At 41.3% G+C, this 13,214-nt stretch overlaps 1 protein-coding gene across 1 annotated transcript in view; it reads left to right on the top strand.

The window, feature by feature from the left end:
* CHCHD3 (coiled-coil-helix-coiled-coil-helix domain containing 3) overlaps positions 1–12,843 on the top strand; it is a 449,808-nt gene extending 436,965 nt beyond the window's left edge. The window contains exon 8 of the mRNA XM_030216571.1: positions 11,722–12,843. Coding sequence (XP_030072431.1) covers positions 11,722–11,745 — 24 coding nt within the window. The 3' untranslated portion in view covers positions 11,746–12,843. The remainder of the gene's footprint in view (positions 1–11,721) is intronic.
* The last annotated feature ends 371 nt before the right edge of the window (positions 12,844–13,214 follow it).

Below are 13,214 nucleotides of genomic sequence, written 5' to 3'. Positions count from 1 at the left end.
AATGGGTGAGAGCATAATTAGGCAGGACTAGATGGGAAACAAGATTAAGAAAAGGGTGTGGGTAAAATTCAAATAGGGTTCTTTGTATTCAGAAAGGCCAAACTGAAGAAGTGTATTTTTAGAAGACTTCTAAAAGATAGGTAATCATCTGTAAACTTGATTGATTTAGAAAGAGAATTCTAAATTATGGTGCCTTGATAGGAGAAATTAGCAGAGTGAATTGTTTTATATATCACATTCTTACAGGTAGGGAAATGTAAGACAAGATATTCTCTGGATGATGAAACAGCATTACAAGAGGTAATTCAATAAGATTATTCATATACAGTGGGGGAAATAAGTATTTGATCCCTTGCTGATTTTGTAAGTTTGCCCACTGACAAAGACATGAGCAGCCCATAATTGAAGGGTAGGTTATTGGTAACAGTGAGAGATAGCACATCACAAATTAAATCCGGAAAATCACATTGTGGAAAGTATATGAATTTATTTGCATTCTGCAGAGGGAAATAAGTATTTAATCCCTCTGGCAAACAAGACCTAATACTTGGTGGCAAAACCCTTGTTGGCAAGCACAGCGGTCAGACGTCTTCTGTAGTTGATGATGAGGTTTGCACACATGTCAGGAGGAATTTTGGTCCACTCCTCTTTGCAGATCATCTCTAAATCATTAAGAGTTCTGGGCTGTCGCTTGGCAACTCGCATCTTCAGCTCCCTCCATAAGTTTTCAATGGGATTAAGGTCTGGTGACTGGCTAGGCCACTCCATGACCCTAATGTGCTTCTTCCTGAGCCACTCCTTTGTTGCCTTGGCTGTATGTTTTGGGTCATTGTCGTGCTGGAAGACCCAGCCACGACCCATTTTTAAGGCCCTGGCGGAGGGAAGGAGGTTGTCACTCAGAATTGTACGGTACATGGCCCCATCCATTCTCCCATTGATGCGGTGAAGTAGTCCTGTGCCCTTAGCAGAGAAACACCCCCAAAACATAACATTTCCACCTCCATGCTTGACAGTGGGGACGGTGTTCTTTGGGTCATAGGCAGCATTTCTCTTCCTCCAAACACGGCGAGTTGAGTTCATGCCAAAGAGCTCAATTTTTGTCTCATCTGACCACAGCACCTTCTCCCAATCACTCTCAGCATCATCCAGGTGTTCACTGGCAAACTTCAGACGGGCCGTCACATGTGCCTTCCGGAGCAGGGGGACCTTGCGGGCACTGCAGGATTGCAATCCGTTATGTCGTAATGTGTTACCAATGGTTTTCGTGGTGACAGTGGTCCCAGCTGCCTTGAGATCATTGACAAGTTCCCCCCTTGTAGTTGTAGGCTGATTTCTAACCTTCCTCATGATCAAGGATACCCCACGAGGTGAGATTTTGCGTGGAGCCCCAGATTTTTGTCGATTGACAGTCATTTTGTACTTCTTCCATTTTCTTACTATGGCACCAACAGTTGTCTCCTTCTCGCCCAGCGTCTGATGGTTTTGTAGCCCATTCCAGCCTTGTGCAGGTGTATGATCTTGTCCCTGACATCCTTAGACAGCTCCTTGCTCTTGGCCATTTTGTAGAGGTTAGAGTCTGACTGATTCACTGAGTCTGTGGACAGGTGTCTTTCATACAGGTGACCATTGCCGACAGCTGTCTGTCATGCAGGTAACGAGTTGATTTGGAGCATCTACCTGGTCTGTAGGGGCCAGATCTCTTACTGGTTGGTGGGGGATCAAATACTTATTTCCCTCTGCAGAATGCAAATAAATTCATATACTTTCCACAATGTGATTTTCCGGATTTAATTTGTGATGTGCTATCTCTCACTGTTACCAATAACCTACCCTTCAATTATGGGCTGCTCATGTCTTTGTCAGTGGGCAAACTTACAAAATCAGCAAGGGATCAAATACTTATTTCCCCCACTGTATAATGGGGCTTGAACAAACAGAATTTGATGATTGAAAATGCATAATTGAAAAGATATTTCTCTCTTATTGGTAACCAATGTAGCTTATATAAAAGAGGAGTGGCTTAGCGAAGCGAGGAGATCTACATATATGATGAGCAGCAGTATTTTCAGCTTAACGTTTTGAGAAGACCACCTTAAGTCCAGCATAGATAAAATTGCCATAGTCGAATTTGGTGAGGACAAGGGATTAAACCAAAGTACAAAAGACAGATTTAGAGAAAAATGGCCTTAATCTCTCTAGCTTCCAAAGTGATGAAAGACACTCGAGGTCAACTTGGTTTTCAAGGATGAGGAAATGATCTATTGTGACTCCCAAGATTTTCATTGATGACTTAAGGGAATAGGTTTTGTTCTTAATAGTAAAGTTACTAAGATTTATAGGATGGTGAGAGTTAGTTATAATTAGAAACTTAGTTTTATCTGTGTTAAGTTTTAGTTTGAAATTAGAAGCCCATGACTCCATAAGTTTTATCCCTAGACTAATTATGAGAGTTATGTCATGTAATTCCCTAGAGAATGGAATATAAATGGTGACATCATCAGCATATATATATATATATATATATATATATATATATATATATATGTATGTCAAAAGACCTGTTTTTCTAAAAGATGACCAAGACGTATCATCATAATGGTAAGCAAGATGGAGGAAAGAGGGGAACCCAAGAGACCAAGAGGGGCATAATCAATGGGGCGCCCAAGTTTTCCTGAGGAAGGGGCGGGGAAACCCGTATTATCGAAACAAGATGGGCGGCCTTAGAGATGGTCAACATAAATGTTGAGATGGTCGACCTTACAGATGTTCGTCCCCGGTTATCGGCAATAATGGAAACCGAGGACACCCATCTCAAAAACGACCAAATCCAACTCATTTGGTCGTGGGAGGAGCCAGCATTCGTAGTGCACTGGTCCCCCTGACATACCAGGACACCAACCGGGCACCCTAGGGGGCACTGCAGTGGACTAACTGATGCACTAACTGAACGGAAAAAAGCCCTTCCCTTACCGATCCCATAGCGATTCGGAAAGGAACGAGCATGCGTGAAGGAAATTGCATGCAAATGAGCTGCTCGCTGTTAACTCATTTGCACACGATTTCCTTCCTAAGGAGGGGAAGCCAGTGCAGAGCAGCCAAGCATTATGCGTGGCTGCTCTGCGCATGCCAAAGACTGCTTCATACACGCAGACAAGCTGTGTGTATAATAGCCATCTACAACCTTAGAAAAACACAAGTCCAGGTGAAAACGGCCAAGTGCTCTTCAGGGACTTTTTTTTTTTTTTTCAGAGTATGGGTGAAAGACGTCCTTCACTATGCCTCCTTCCCAGCGATGGCAGTTGAGGACGTCCAAAATGTGGATGTTTCTGTGAGAAGGACATCCATGCCTTTGCTATGCCTTCGACACCCCTTTATTTATTTATTTATTTATTTGGATTTTGGACCACAAGTAGCAGCAGTGGGATTTGAACCAGCCACCTCTGGTTTGTAAGACCAGTGCTCTAACCACTAGTCCACTTCTCCACTCCCTTGAAATTTGGCCATCCCTGGGGAGGGGAGCAGTTCAGGTCGTCCAAAATGTTTGAAAGAAGGACGTCCACGCCTTCGCTATGCCTCCGCTGACACACACACACCTCCCCCCCCCCCCCCCCCCCCCCAGGGACCTGCATACTGCTGCGATGGCCCTGAGTATGATATTTGAGGCTGGCAAAAAAAGTTTTTAAAGTTGTTTTTTTTCAGGGTGGGAGGGGGTTAGTCACCACTGGGGGAGTCAGGGGAGGTCATCCCTGATTCCCTCCGCTGGTCATCTGGTCAGTTCGGGTACCTTTTTGAGGCTTGGTCGTTACAAACAATGGACCAAGTAAAGTCGGCCAAGTGCTCGTCAGGGACGCCCTTCTTTTTTCCATTATTGCTCGAGGACGCTCATCTGTTAGGCACGCCCCAGTCCCGCCTTCGTTGCGCCTCTGATATGCCCTGGGAACTTTGGTCGTCCCCGCAACGGGACGCAGTTGTGGACGCCCAAAATTGGCTTTTGATTATGCCGATTTGGGTGATCCTGAGAGAAGGACGCCCATCTCCCGATTTGTGTCGAAAGATGGGCGCCCTTCTCTTTCGAAAATAAGCCTGATAGTGGAAGAAAGTACACCTGATTGTTTGGCTTGATACGACCTAGATCTTTAGAAGCCAGAAAACCATTTCAGGACTACTCTACAGATTCCGTAATAGTCCAGAATATTTAAAAAATGTTATGATCAACAGTATCAAAGGCACTGGATAGATCAAATTGAAGTATCAATATTTTGTTGCCAAAACTTAATTCTCTCCTAAATTTAGCTAAGAGGTTGGTAAAGACAGTTTCTGTACTGTAAGAGGACATAAAACCAGATTGTGAGCTATTAAAATGGCATGAAGCTGGAGATACTCCATAAGTTGTTGCATGACAAGTCCTTCCATTACTTTAACAAGAAGAGGAATTGAGGCTACTGGTCTATAGTTGGAAACTAAACTTAGGCTAGTTTGGGTATTTTTAGGTTATAGGAGTGAAAATAATATTGCTATTGTTAGAGGGGAAAAAAAATCTTGAGACAACCTCAAAGTAAGATTTGCGTGTAAATGATGTAAGAATAAATCAGGAGCAGACTTGAGGAGATAAGTAGGGCATGTGTGAATATGCTTATTTGCTTAATGCATGATTGACCTCAGTAGTGATTGGGTGAAAAATGGGCCAGATTCTATCTGCTTGAGAATGAGGCACTAAAGGCTCATGTAAATAGAGGAAATAGTCTACACATGAAGGGATATTGTTAAGTTCTAGTCTGATTTTATGAATCCAGGCAGTCTGCCTTCTTTTTCTTGGTTCCTAGTCTATGGAGTTCTATACCCCAATCAGTACACAAGTTGACGCTTTTTAAATTATTTAAAACTGCTTTTAAAACCTTTTTCTTTGAATAAACTTTTTCCTCTTCCCAGGGTCAATAGCAGTGGTTTGTTAAAGAGTAACAGTTTGTCGCCTGTTTGAATGTCTGTTTTATTACTATTAATATGTTTGTTTATTTTTTATATGTTTTTATCTTCATTTTATTATTGGACTGAATGCTTCTTTGTCTTCTTTGCTATCAAAAATGGCGTTCTTTTCTTACATGTTTTTAATCTGTACATCGCTTTGACCTGTTCTGAAAAGGCATATAGAAAGTCTTCAATAAACTATAAACTAACTATAAACTGGTAGAACAAATGTATACATTTGTGCAACTGAGGAGTCATCAGCATGGAAAAAGCAGAAACAGAGTGGAGAATCCAAACTAGTCCAATGGGGGAGTGAGAGGATGCTAGAGGAAGTGATGTTTTTCCAGGGTTTATACATTAAACACCTTCTTATTTTTGTAGTGCTTTAAATCAGAAGTTCTATTTATAAAATATCCACCTGATATTCAAAGCAATTTAAGCAGGCAAGAGAGGCTCCTGCTCACTTAAATCACTTGGGGCCAGCCTACCGCCGATATTCAGCAACACTTAACCAATCTGGGCTCTGACCATCTAACAAAAGGTTGGCAGGTCGGGGGGTACAGGAGGCTGTGTGGATGCTGTCAGTATTCAGTGCCATCATCAGTATAACTAAGAGGACGAGCCTGCTCACTTCTGCCCCTAGCAGCTGCCATGACCTCTAGTAGCAGCTTTGTGATACTTCTGTAGTACCGCAAGGCTGCCACAAGAAGTCATGACAGCCATTTTGGAATGTTAGCCACTAGGAGCAGGAGTGGGTGGGTGCTCCCATGCTGGGGGGGGGGGGGGGGGGAGGAAGGATTGGAGGGCGCCTTAAAGGTTTTTGAGTTATGCGAGTCGTGAGTCCTGGCAGATATTCAGCTGGGGCCAGGCTCTAGCTGAATATTGGCCAGGAACTGCATAAGCTCCAGCAGCGAACCCCACTTAAATTAGTACTGGATATTCAGTGCTAGTGCCTGCACTTGGCCCGGCACTCAATATCCAGGACTAAGTTTAGCCAGCCGCAGTTAGCATTTAAAAAAAAACACTGATCGCCACTGGCTATTACCTCTTATATGCATAAGTGCATAAAATTGCTCCCTTTGTCTCCAGCTCCTCTGGCAGAGCATTCCAGGCAGCTGCCACCCTTTCTGTGAAAAAATATATTCTGTTGTTCCTCATTATTTCATGACACCTAGTTGTACAACATACTTTCAACTGAAGATGATTTACTTCTTGTACTTTAAAATAGTTCAGGTATTTAAATGTCTGTATTACATCCCTCCTGTCTCTCCTCTTTGTTCTTTAGTTCCGGAACATGATTTTTTTTTTTAAACATTCCCCTAAGATTAAATTTATTGCTGCTAAATAGCTATGTAGTTCTGCGTTATAAACATGTATGCTATAATTTGCTGTTACCCATATTAAAGTGCTCAATATATGTGAATGAAGGTTCAATGAGGAAGCTTAAGTTCAGAAAGCATACTAAAATCTTTTTAGCTGTGAGACTATAAATATTATGTAACAAAAATATTTGTTAAAAAAAAAAATCAGTTTAATATCATTTAAAGGGCAGTAATGGTGCACAATTTGTAGTCTCCTGAGCGAGTGTTATTTTCATTTCTTTTATTTTCATTGCTATTTGTTCCATGTACTGGAAAAAATGCATGTATTTTGTTGTGTTATGTGATATAGATATATATTCCATTATCTGAAAATGAAACAGAAGTGTGTGAATGATGGATTGTTGGAGAATAGTTATGGTATTCAGAGGGATTATAACCAAGCAAGAAAAAGTGCAGAGAAAATTGACCAAAATTACTTTTGGGAAAGGGATATTTATTATTTTTTAAAAAGATTAATATAGCTATGCTTATACTTTAAAGTATTTATTAAAGTTTCATATCTTTAAGTATAATTTTGCTTGTGATTTGCTAGAAGAATCTTCTTCATCGGGTTTACAAGTCATTGCTACTGTTTTCAAAGAAAGTATTAACATGCTGTTGCAATGTGGCAGCCCATAATCAAGGCTTTTTTTTAGGGTTGTATGGAGATGTTATACTTGTTTGTCATTATTGGGAGGAGGGGGATAAATAGAATGACTAAGGAATAAGGCAGCATGACTGTTGAGCACCACATATTTAACCTATACCAGACTGATAATAAATGTCATCAGATAAAGACCTGCACAATCCATCAAGTCTGCCCATCAAGATGGCCAGAGTTGTATCTGACACTCTGCACAGGTTCCTCTTTTTCATGGTTAAACACTGGCATACTTAATCCCTATCTCTCCCTGCCAATTTCGAGGCACAGACCGCAGAAGTCTACCTTGCACAGATCCCAACTGCTAGAATGTTGTCGAAGCGCACTCCAGCCTTGATCTTCATCTGTCTTTGCCATTTATGAGACCCAGACCCTAGAAGTCTGCCTGGACTTGCTCTTCTTCCCAAGCTCTGAAGCTTCCGTCAAAACTCACTCCAGCTATGAGATCATTAAGTTTTGCTTTAATTGGATTCCATCCTTTTTCTATATAGAGATCCTCTATGTCTATCAAGCCAGCATGTACACATAGCCCACAAAGAGTTTTCACTTCTGTTTGGAAGAGTTTCTGAATTAGCGAGGTACCATAATTAAGGACCTTCATCAAGGACATCATTCATTTCTAGCACGCTTTTGCAACTAAGGAACTGAGAGTATGTTACAGCATTGGGCTGTTTATTAGAGGTAACTTCTGAACGGAGCACAAAAAGATAAGGTAATAACACATGGAGAGATTAACATAGTAACATAGTAGATGACGGCAGAGAAAGACCTGTACGGTCCATCCAGTCTGCCCTAATTAACTAGAGCACCTCTGCTGCAGGTTAGACAGGTTTTCTAGGTAACACCATACTAAGTCATAGTAGGGGCAGGATGGGACCACCACCTAAACTCAATGAGGGTCCCTCAGAGCGCCAACACTCCCACAAGCCCCTCTCAACTGAATTGCACCAGAGCAGCCTTTTGAATGGTCCTTCCCCTGCGTTCCTATCATTTTATTGTAGTTCTACCCTCATCCCTCACTGTGATGTACTATATCGCAATGCACTTCTCTTTCTTTACTATCTAGGCTGTAAGCCACCTGGAAGGCACATCCATTAAGCGGGATAGAAAATCTAAGTAAACTTGAAAACTTTATTCATGGGGCCCTGAGTGGCCACCATCATTGCAACACTCCCAGGTTTACTCTTAGCTTTCTACTTGCCCAATAAAAAAAGGAAAAAAATAGTACTCACAGGCAAGAAGTCTCACTTATTGCAAATGATCCAAAAAAAAAAAAAAAATCATGGCTCTGAAGGAGCTCCAAAATTGCAAGGTGTGTCCCTTTGGCCATGTGCCACAGGAATGACTTCACTATTATATCAAGACCCAGGGCTAGAAAACATCAGCATGGGTCCTCACTGGAAGGGAACATTGTCACACTGGTACAACATAAGTAATGACAGATAGAACACAGCATCTTTCAATCTGGCAGGCAACTTCCTTTCTTTTCTTCCTTCAAAATTCTTGTTTTTAATTGCAAGATTTTTGTTTTTACAAATTTTATATATATATATATATTCCTTGTTTTTATTATTATTATTATTATTAACTTGACATACAAAGGCCAATTTTACATAGAATGTTGAGATTAGAATTCAGATATCAAGTTCAGGACATGCTCAAATACAGCTTTATTTTACAAAAGGCTCTGCTGAATGCAGAGCCTTTTATAAGTACATTACCTAAGTATAAGGACATACAGGAATGCTTGTGTATTAAGTAGCACGCACAGCAAGACCATCCATTTTACAAATTTCACATGGGAAAAAATAAGTGGCATGAACCCAGCAGCTTCCACATGGAAGCAGTGATTTTGCAACTTTACTAAGCCACGCAGCAATCACAGCCCACGGCTTAGTAAACAGGGGGGCTAGACACGTAAGTAAGTGCTACAGTTAAATAATGACACTATAGTTGTTTCATTTTGGAGGTAGAAATAAACTATGGACAATTAAGGAAACTTACTCCCATACTCCCTCATGTAAAGCCCTGGCCCAAACAAGCACTTAAAAAAAAAAAAAAATCTGTAGATGGCTTTGAGCTGGAGTAAAAACTAGTGAATTTTTTTTTTCCTATAGTACCTTTGGAAAATGGGAGGTACACATGTAGATTTTTGTTTTGCCTTTTGAACACCCAAACCATGCCCCCCTTAAATGTATGCATAGTGTGGATCTCCACATGTAAGTAGCAGCTTTCTGAAATCACCATCTACACATCTGTGCAGTCTACAAGTGTTGATAGTGCTATTTACATATAGTAATGCTTCTAAAATAACCCCATAACCAGAGTCCATTTTCTAGAGAGCTTACAGCTTGTGATTGTACCTGTGGTACCTGAGTTTGGTGTGCTTTCCAGCTGCTGAACACAGTTGGTCTTTTGACTTATACCTTACAGTGCATCAAAAGGCTTTACCTCATGCCATATTGTGTGTATGTGTGTGTATATATATATATATATTGAACCACTGACAGTTCCAATTAACAGTGTGTGATGGCATCACAATTATCAGTAGCAACCTTGAAATTAAACTGAAGTAGCTGAACATCCAAAGATACAAATCAAAATATCAGAGGTTTGTGAGAACATTTTATAATTGTAATAACACATACCAGGTTGTACATACAGTGGGGGAAATAAGTATTTGATCCCTTGCTGATTTTGTAAGTTTGCCCACTGACAAAGACATGAGCAGCCCATAATTGAAGGGTAGGTTATTGGTAACAGTGAGAGATAGCACATCACAAATTAAATCCGGAAAATCACATTGTGGAAAGTATATGAATTTATTTGCATTCTGCAGAGGGAAATAAGTATTTAATCCCTCTGGCAAACAAGACCTAATACTTGGTGGCAAAACCCTTGTTGGCAAGCACAGCGGTCAGACGTCTTCTGTAGTTGATGATGAGGTTTGCACACATGTCAGGAGGAATTTTGGTCCACTCCTCTTTGCAGATCATCTCTAAATCATTAAGAGTTCTGGGCTGTCGCTTGGCAACTCGCAGCTTCAGCTCCCTCCATAAGTTTTCAATGGGATTAAGGTCTGGTGACTGGCTAGGCCACTCCATGACCCTAATGTGCTTCTTCCTGAGCCACTCCTTTGTTGCCTTGGCTGTATGTTTTGGGTCATTGTCGTGCTGGAAGACCCAGCCACGACCCATTTTTAAGGCCCTGGCGGAGGGAAGGAGGTTGTCACTCAGAATTGTACGGTACATGGCCCCATCCATTCTCCCATTGATGCGGTGAAGTAGTCCTGTGCCCTTAGCAGAGAAACACCCCCAAAACATAACATTTCCACCTCCATGCTTGACAGTGGGGACGGTGTTCTTTGGGTCATAGGCAGCATTTCTCTTCCTCCAAACACGGCGAGTTGAGTTCATGCCAAAGAGCTCAATTTTTGTCTCATCTGACCACAGCACCTTCTCCCAATCACTCTCGGCATCATCCAGGTGTTCACTGGCAAACTTCAGACGGGCCGTCACATGTGCCTTCCGGAGCAGGGGGACCTTGCGGGCACTGCAGGATTGCAATCCGTTATGTCGTAATGTGTTAGCAATGGTTTTCGTGGTGACAGTGGTCCCAGCTGCCTTGAGATCATTGACAAGTTCCCCCCTTGTAGTTGTAGGCTGATTTCTAACCTTCCTCATGATCAAGGATACCTCACGAGGTGAGATTTTGCGTGGAGCCCCAGATCTTTGTCGATTGACAGTCATTTTGTACTTCTTCCATTTTCTTACTATGGCACCAACAGTTGTCTCCTTCTCGCCCAGCATCTTACTGATGGTTTTGTAGCCCATTCCAGCCTTGTGCAGGTGTATGATCTTGTCCCTGACATCCTTAGACAGCTCCTTGCTCTTGGCCATTTTGTAGAGGTTAGAGTCTGACTGATTCACTGAGTCTGTGGACAGGTGTCTTTCATACAGGTGACCATTGCCGACAGCTGTCTGTCATGCAGGTAACGAGTTGATTTGGAGCATCTACCTGGTCTGTAGGGGCCAGATCTCTTACTGGTTGGTGGGGGATCAAATACTTATTTCCCTCTGCAGAATGCAAATAAATTCATATACTTTCCACAATGTGATTTTCCGGATTTAATTTGTGATGTGCTATCTCTCACTGTTACCAATAACCTACCCTTCAATTATGGGCTGCTCATGTCTTTGTCAGTGGGCAAACTTACAAAATCAGCAAGGGATCAAATACTTATTTCCCCCACTGTATGAGGCCTCTTGGTGTCCTTTGAAATGTTCATCAAAATGTTTCAGCATACATCTTGGTTGTGTGCTAGTATCTCTTTGATAATTGGACACACAATTTTTGATATTTTGAAAGGATTTTACCAGGTCAGTGTATCCTATGTGATCTCTTCTGACAAGAGAGAAATTTATCAAACAGCTTGGAATGGATTGTGAGTTTAGTTGTTCTGTGTAAGAGAGGTTCTTCTGTCATAATTAAGTAGTACTGGAATTATGATATAATCTGGGTGGCTGAGGAGGCATGCTGTGGTTTGCTACGAGCAAAGCTATATAGCATAGCAATGCATGTAAATTCAAGCCATGAAACTTGAGAATGTCCTTGGTCCATTTTGTAGCTTGAATTAGAATTTGTACAAGAAATAAACCTGCATTCACACCTACTAATTGCCCGGTTTACATGGTATAATTTGATATTTAAATTTGGACTTCCTTTCTGTTGCAGAGAATTCTTGGCAGAGGAGGCTAAAGTCTACTTCAGATCAACAACCACTACCACTCCTACCAAACTCTTCATTTTCAGCCATCGAACATTTCTCAAGAATAAAACATCTCATTTAAGCTAGAAAAAAAGGAGAGCTAAAACTGAACAGAGAACCTTCATCGCCATTCAGTGGCCCTCTGTACTATAAAGGCCAGTACCATATCAGATCAGAACACTTGCATTCAGAAAGGCCATTTACGGTTCATATTTGGAGGTCTTTTACTAAGAGCATATACTAACCATTAGTAAATTACCTCCATTATGGTTTAAAATACACATATAAGTGGTATACATGGACTGGAGAGTGGAAGATGTCCGCTGAAGGCTGCATGGATAAAATAATACCATCACGGACAACAGAGGCTTAGATCCATAAGCAAACAGTCCTCCAACCAACAGAGCAGACCAAAGATAAAAGAGCACGCACAGCTTTATTAAAATCAGATGCCCGACGTGGCCACGTTTTGCATCCCAGAGGCTGCGTCAGGGTCTTAACTTACCACTACATTTGTTTTATGTGTATTCTTGTAGTGGAAAGTTAAGCCCCTGACACAACCTCTGGGAGGCAAAATGTAGCAACGTCAGGCATCTGATTTTAATAAAACTGTATTTGCTGTTTTAAAATAATACCATGAAATTTGCTATAACACGGCAGAAATCTTCATCAGGCCGTAGATTTGTAGTGTCATTGAAATTAGTAGTACCCCAACATAGATCTTTGCCAGACACATAAAACTTCTGGATTTGATTCAGATTTCTGCCATATATTAGCAAAGGACACTGTATATATTCACACAGTTATCATAGCACTTACTTTACAGTCTCATGGACTTACATACCGTACGAAAGATGCTTGCTCGACTTAATATATTTGTGGTATAAACAAGTCTGACCACCTCTGTTGCATATGTCTATTAATGCCCCAATGATATAAGTAGTAGTTTGAGATGTGAGTGTAAAATGGCCTTTTATTTTATTGTAAGAGTTTAACTGAAAATTATGGTCAATATGAAATCTGACATCTGTTCCTAGCAATTATGTCTGAATGCCTAATATCAAAATAAATATATTTTCTGAGCAAGATTTCTATTCTTAGCCTTTGTGTTTTGTTGTCTCTGTTCGGTACTCATAGGATTAATGCACACCTTAATACACACCTTGTCACAGTTTTATCACAGTAAAACTTTCACTGAACTCCAAATATTATATTTTCAAATATTGCATCTCAGTTTCAATTTTTGTAGCGCTGGTGTGTATGCAACAGTAATTGTGCAGTTCTGTGCCTTCCCGGTTACCGCCAGGTTAGAGTGGGAGCCCTTACCACCACCTCAGTGGGTAGCGGTAAGTGTTCTCCCCCCCCCCTCCCCCCCACTTGCTGCACAGCTATTTCTTGAAAAAAAACAGACCTGCCTTTTACCCACTGCAGGAAAAGGGGGGCCTCGGCGTGTGTCAAA

This window comes from Microcaecilia unicolor, chromosome 10 (assembly GCF_901765095.1).
Source record: "Microcaecilia unicolor chromosome 10, aMicUni1.1, whole genome shotgun sequence".
NCBI lineage: Eukaryota > Metazoa > Chordata > Amphibia > Gymnophiona > Siphonopidae > Microcaecilia > Microcaecilia unicolor.
This window is presented reverse-complemented; position numbering and strand designations above follow the sequence as displayed.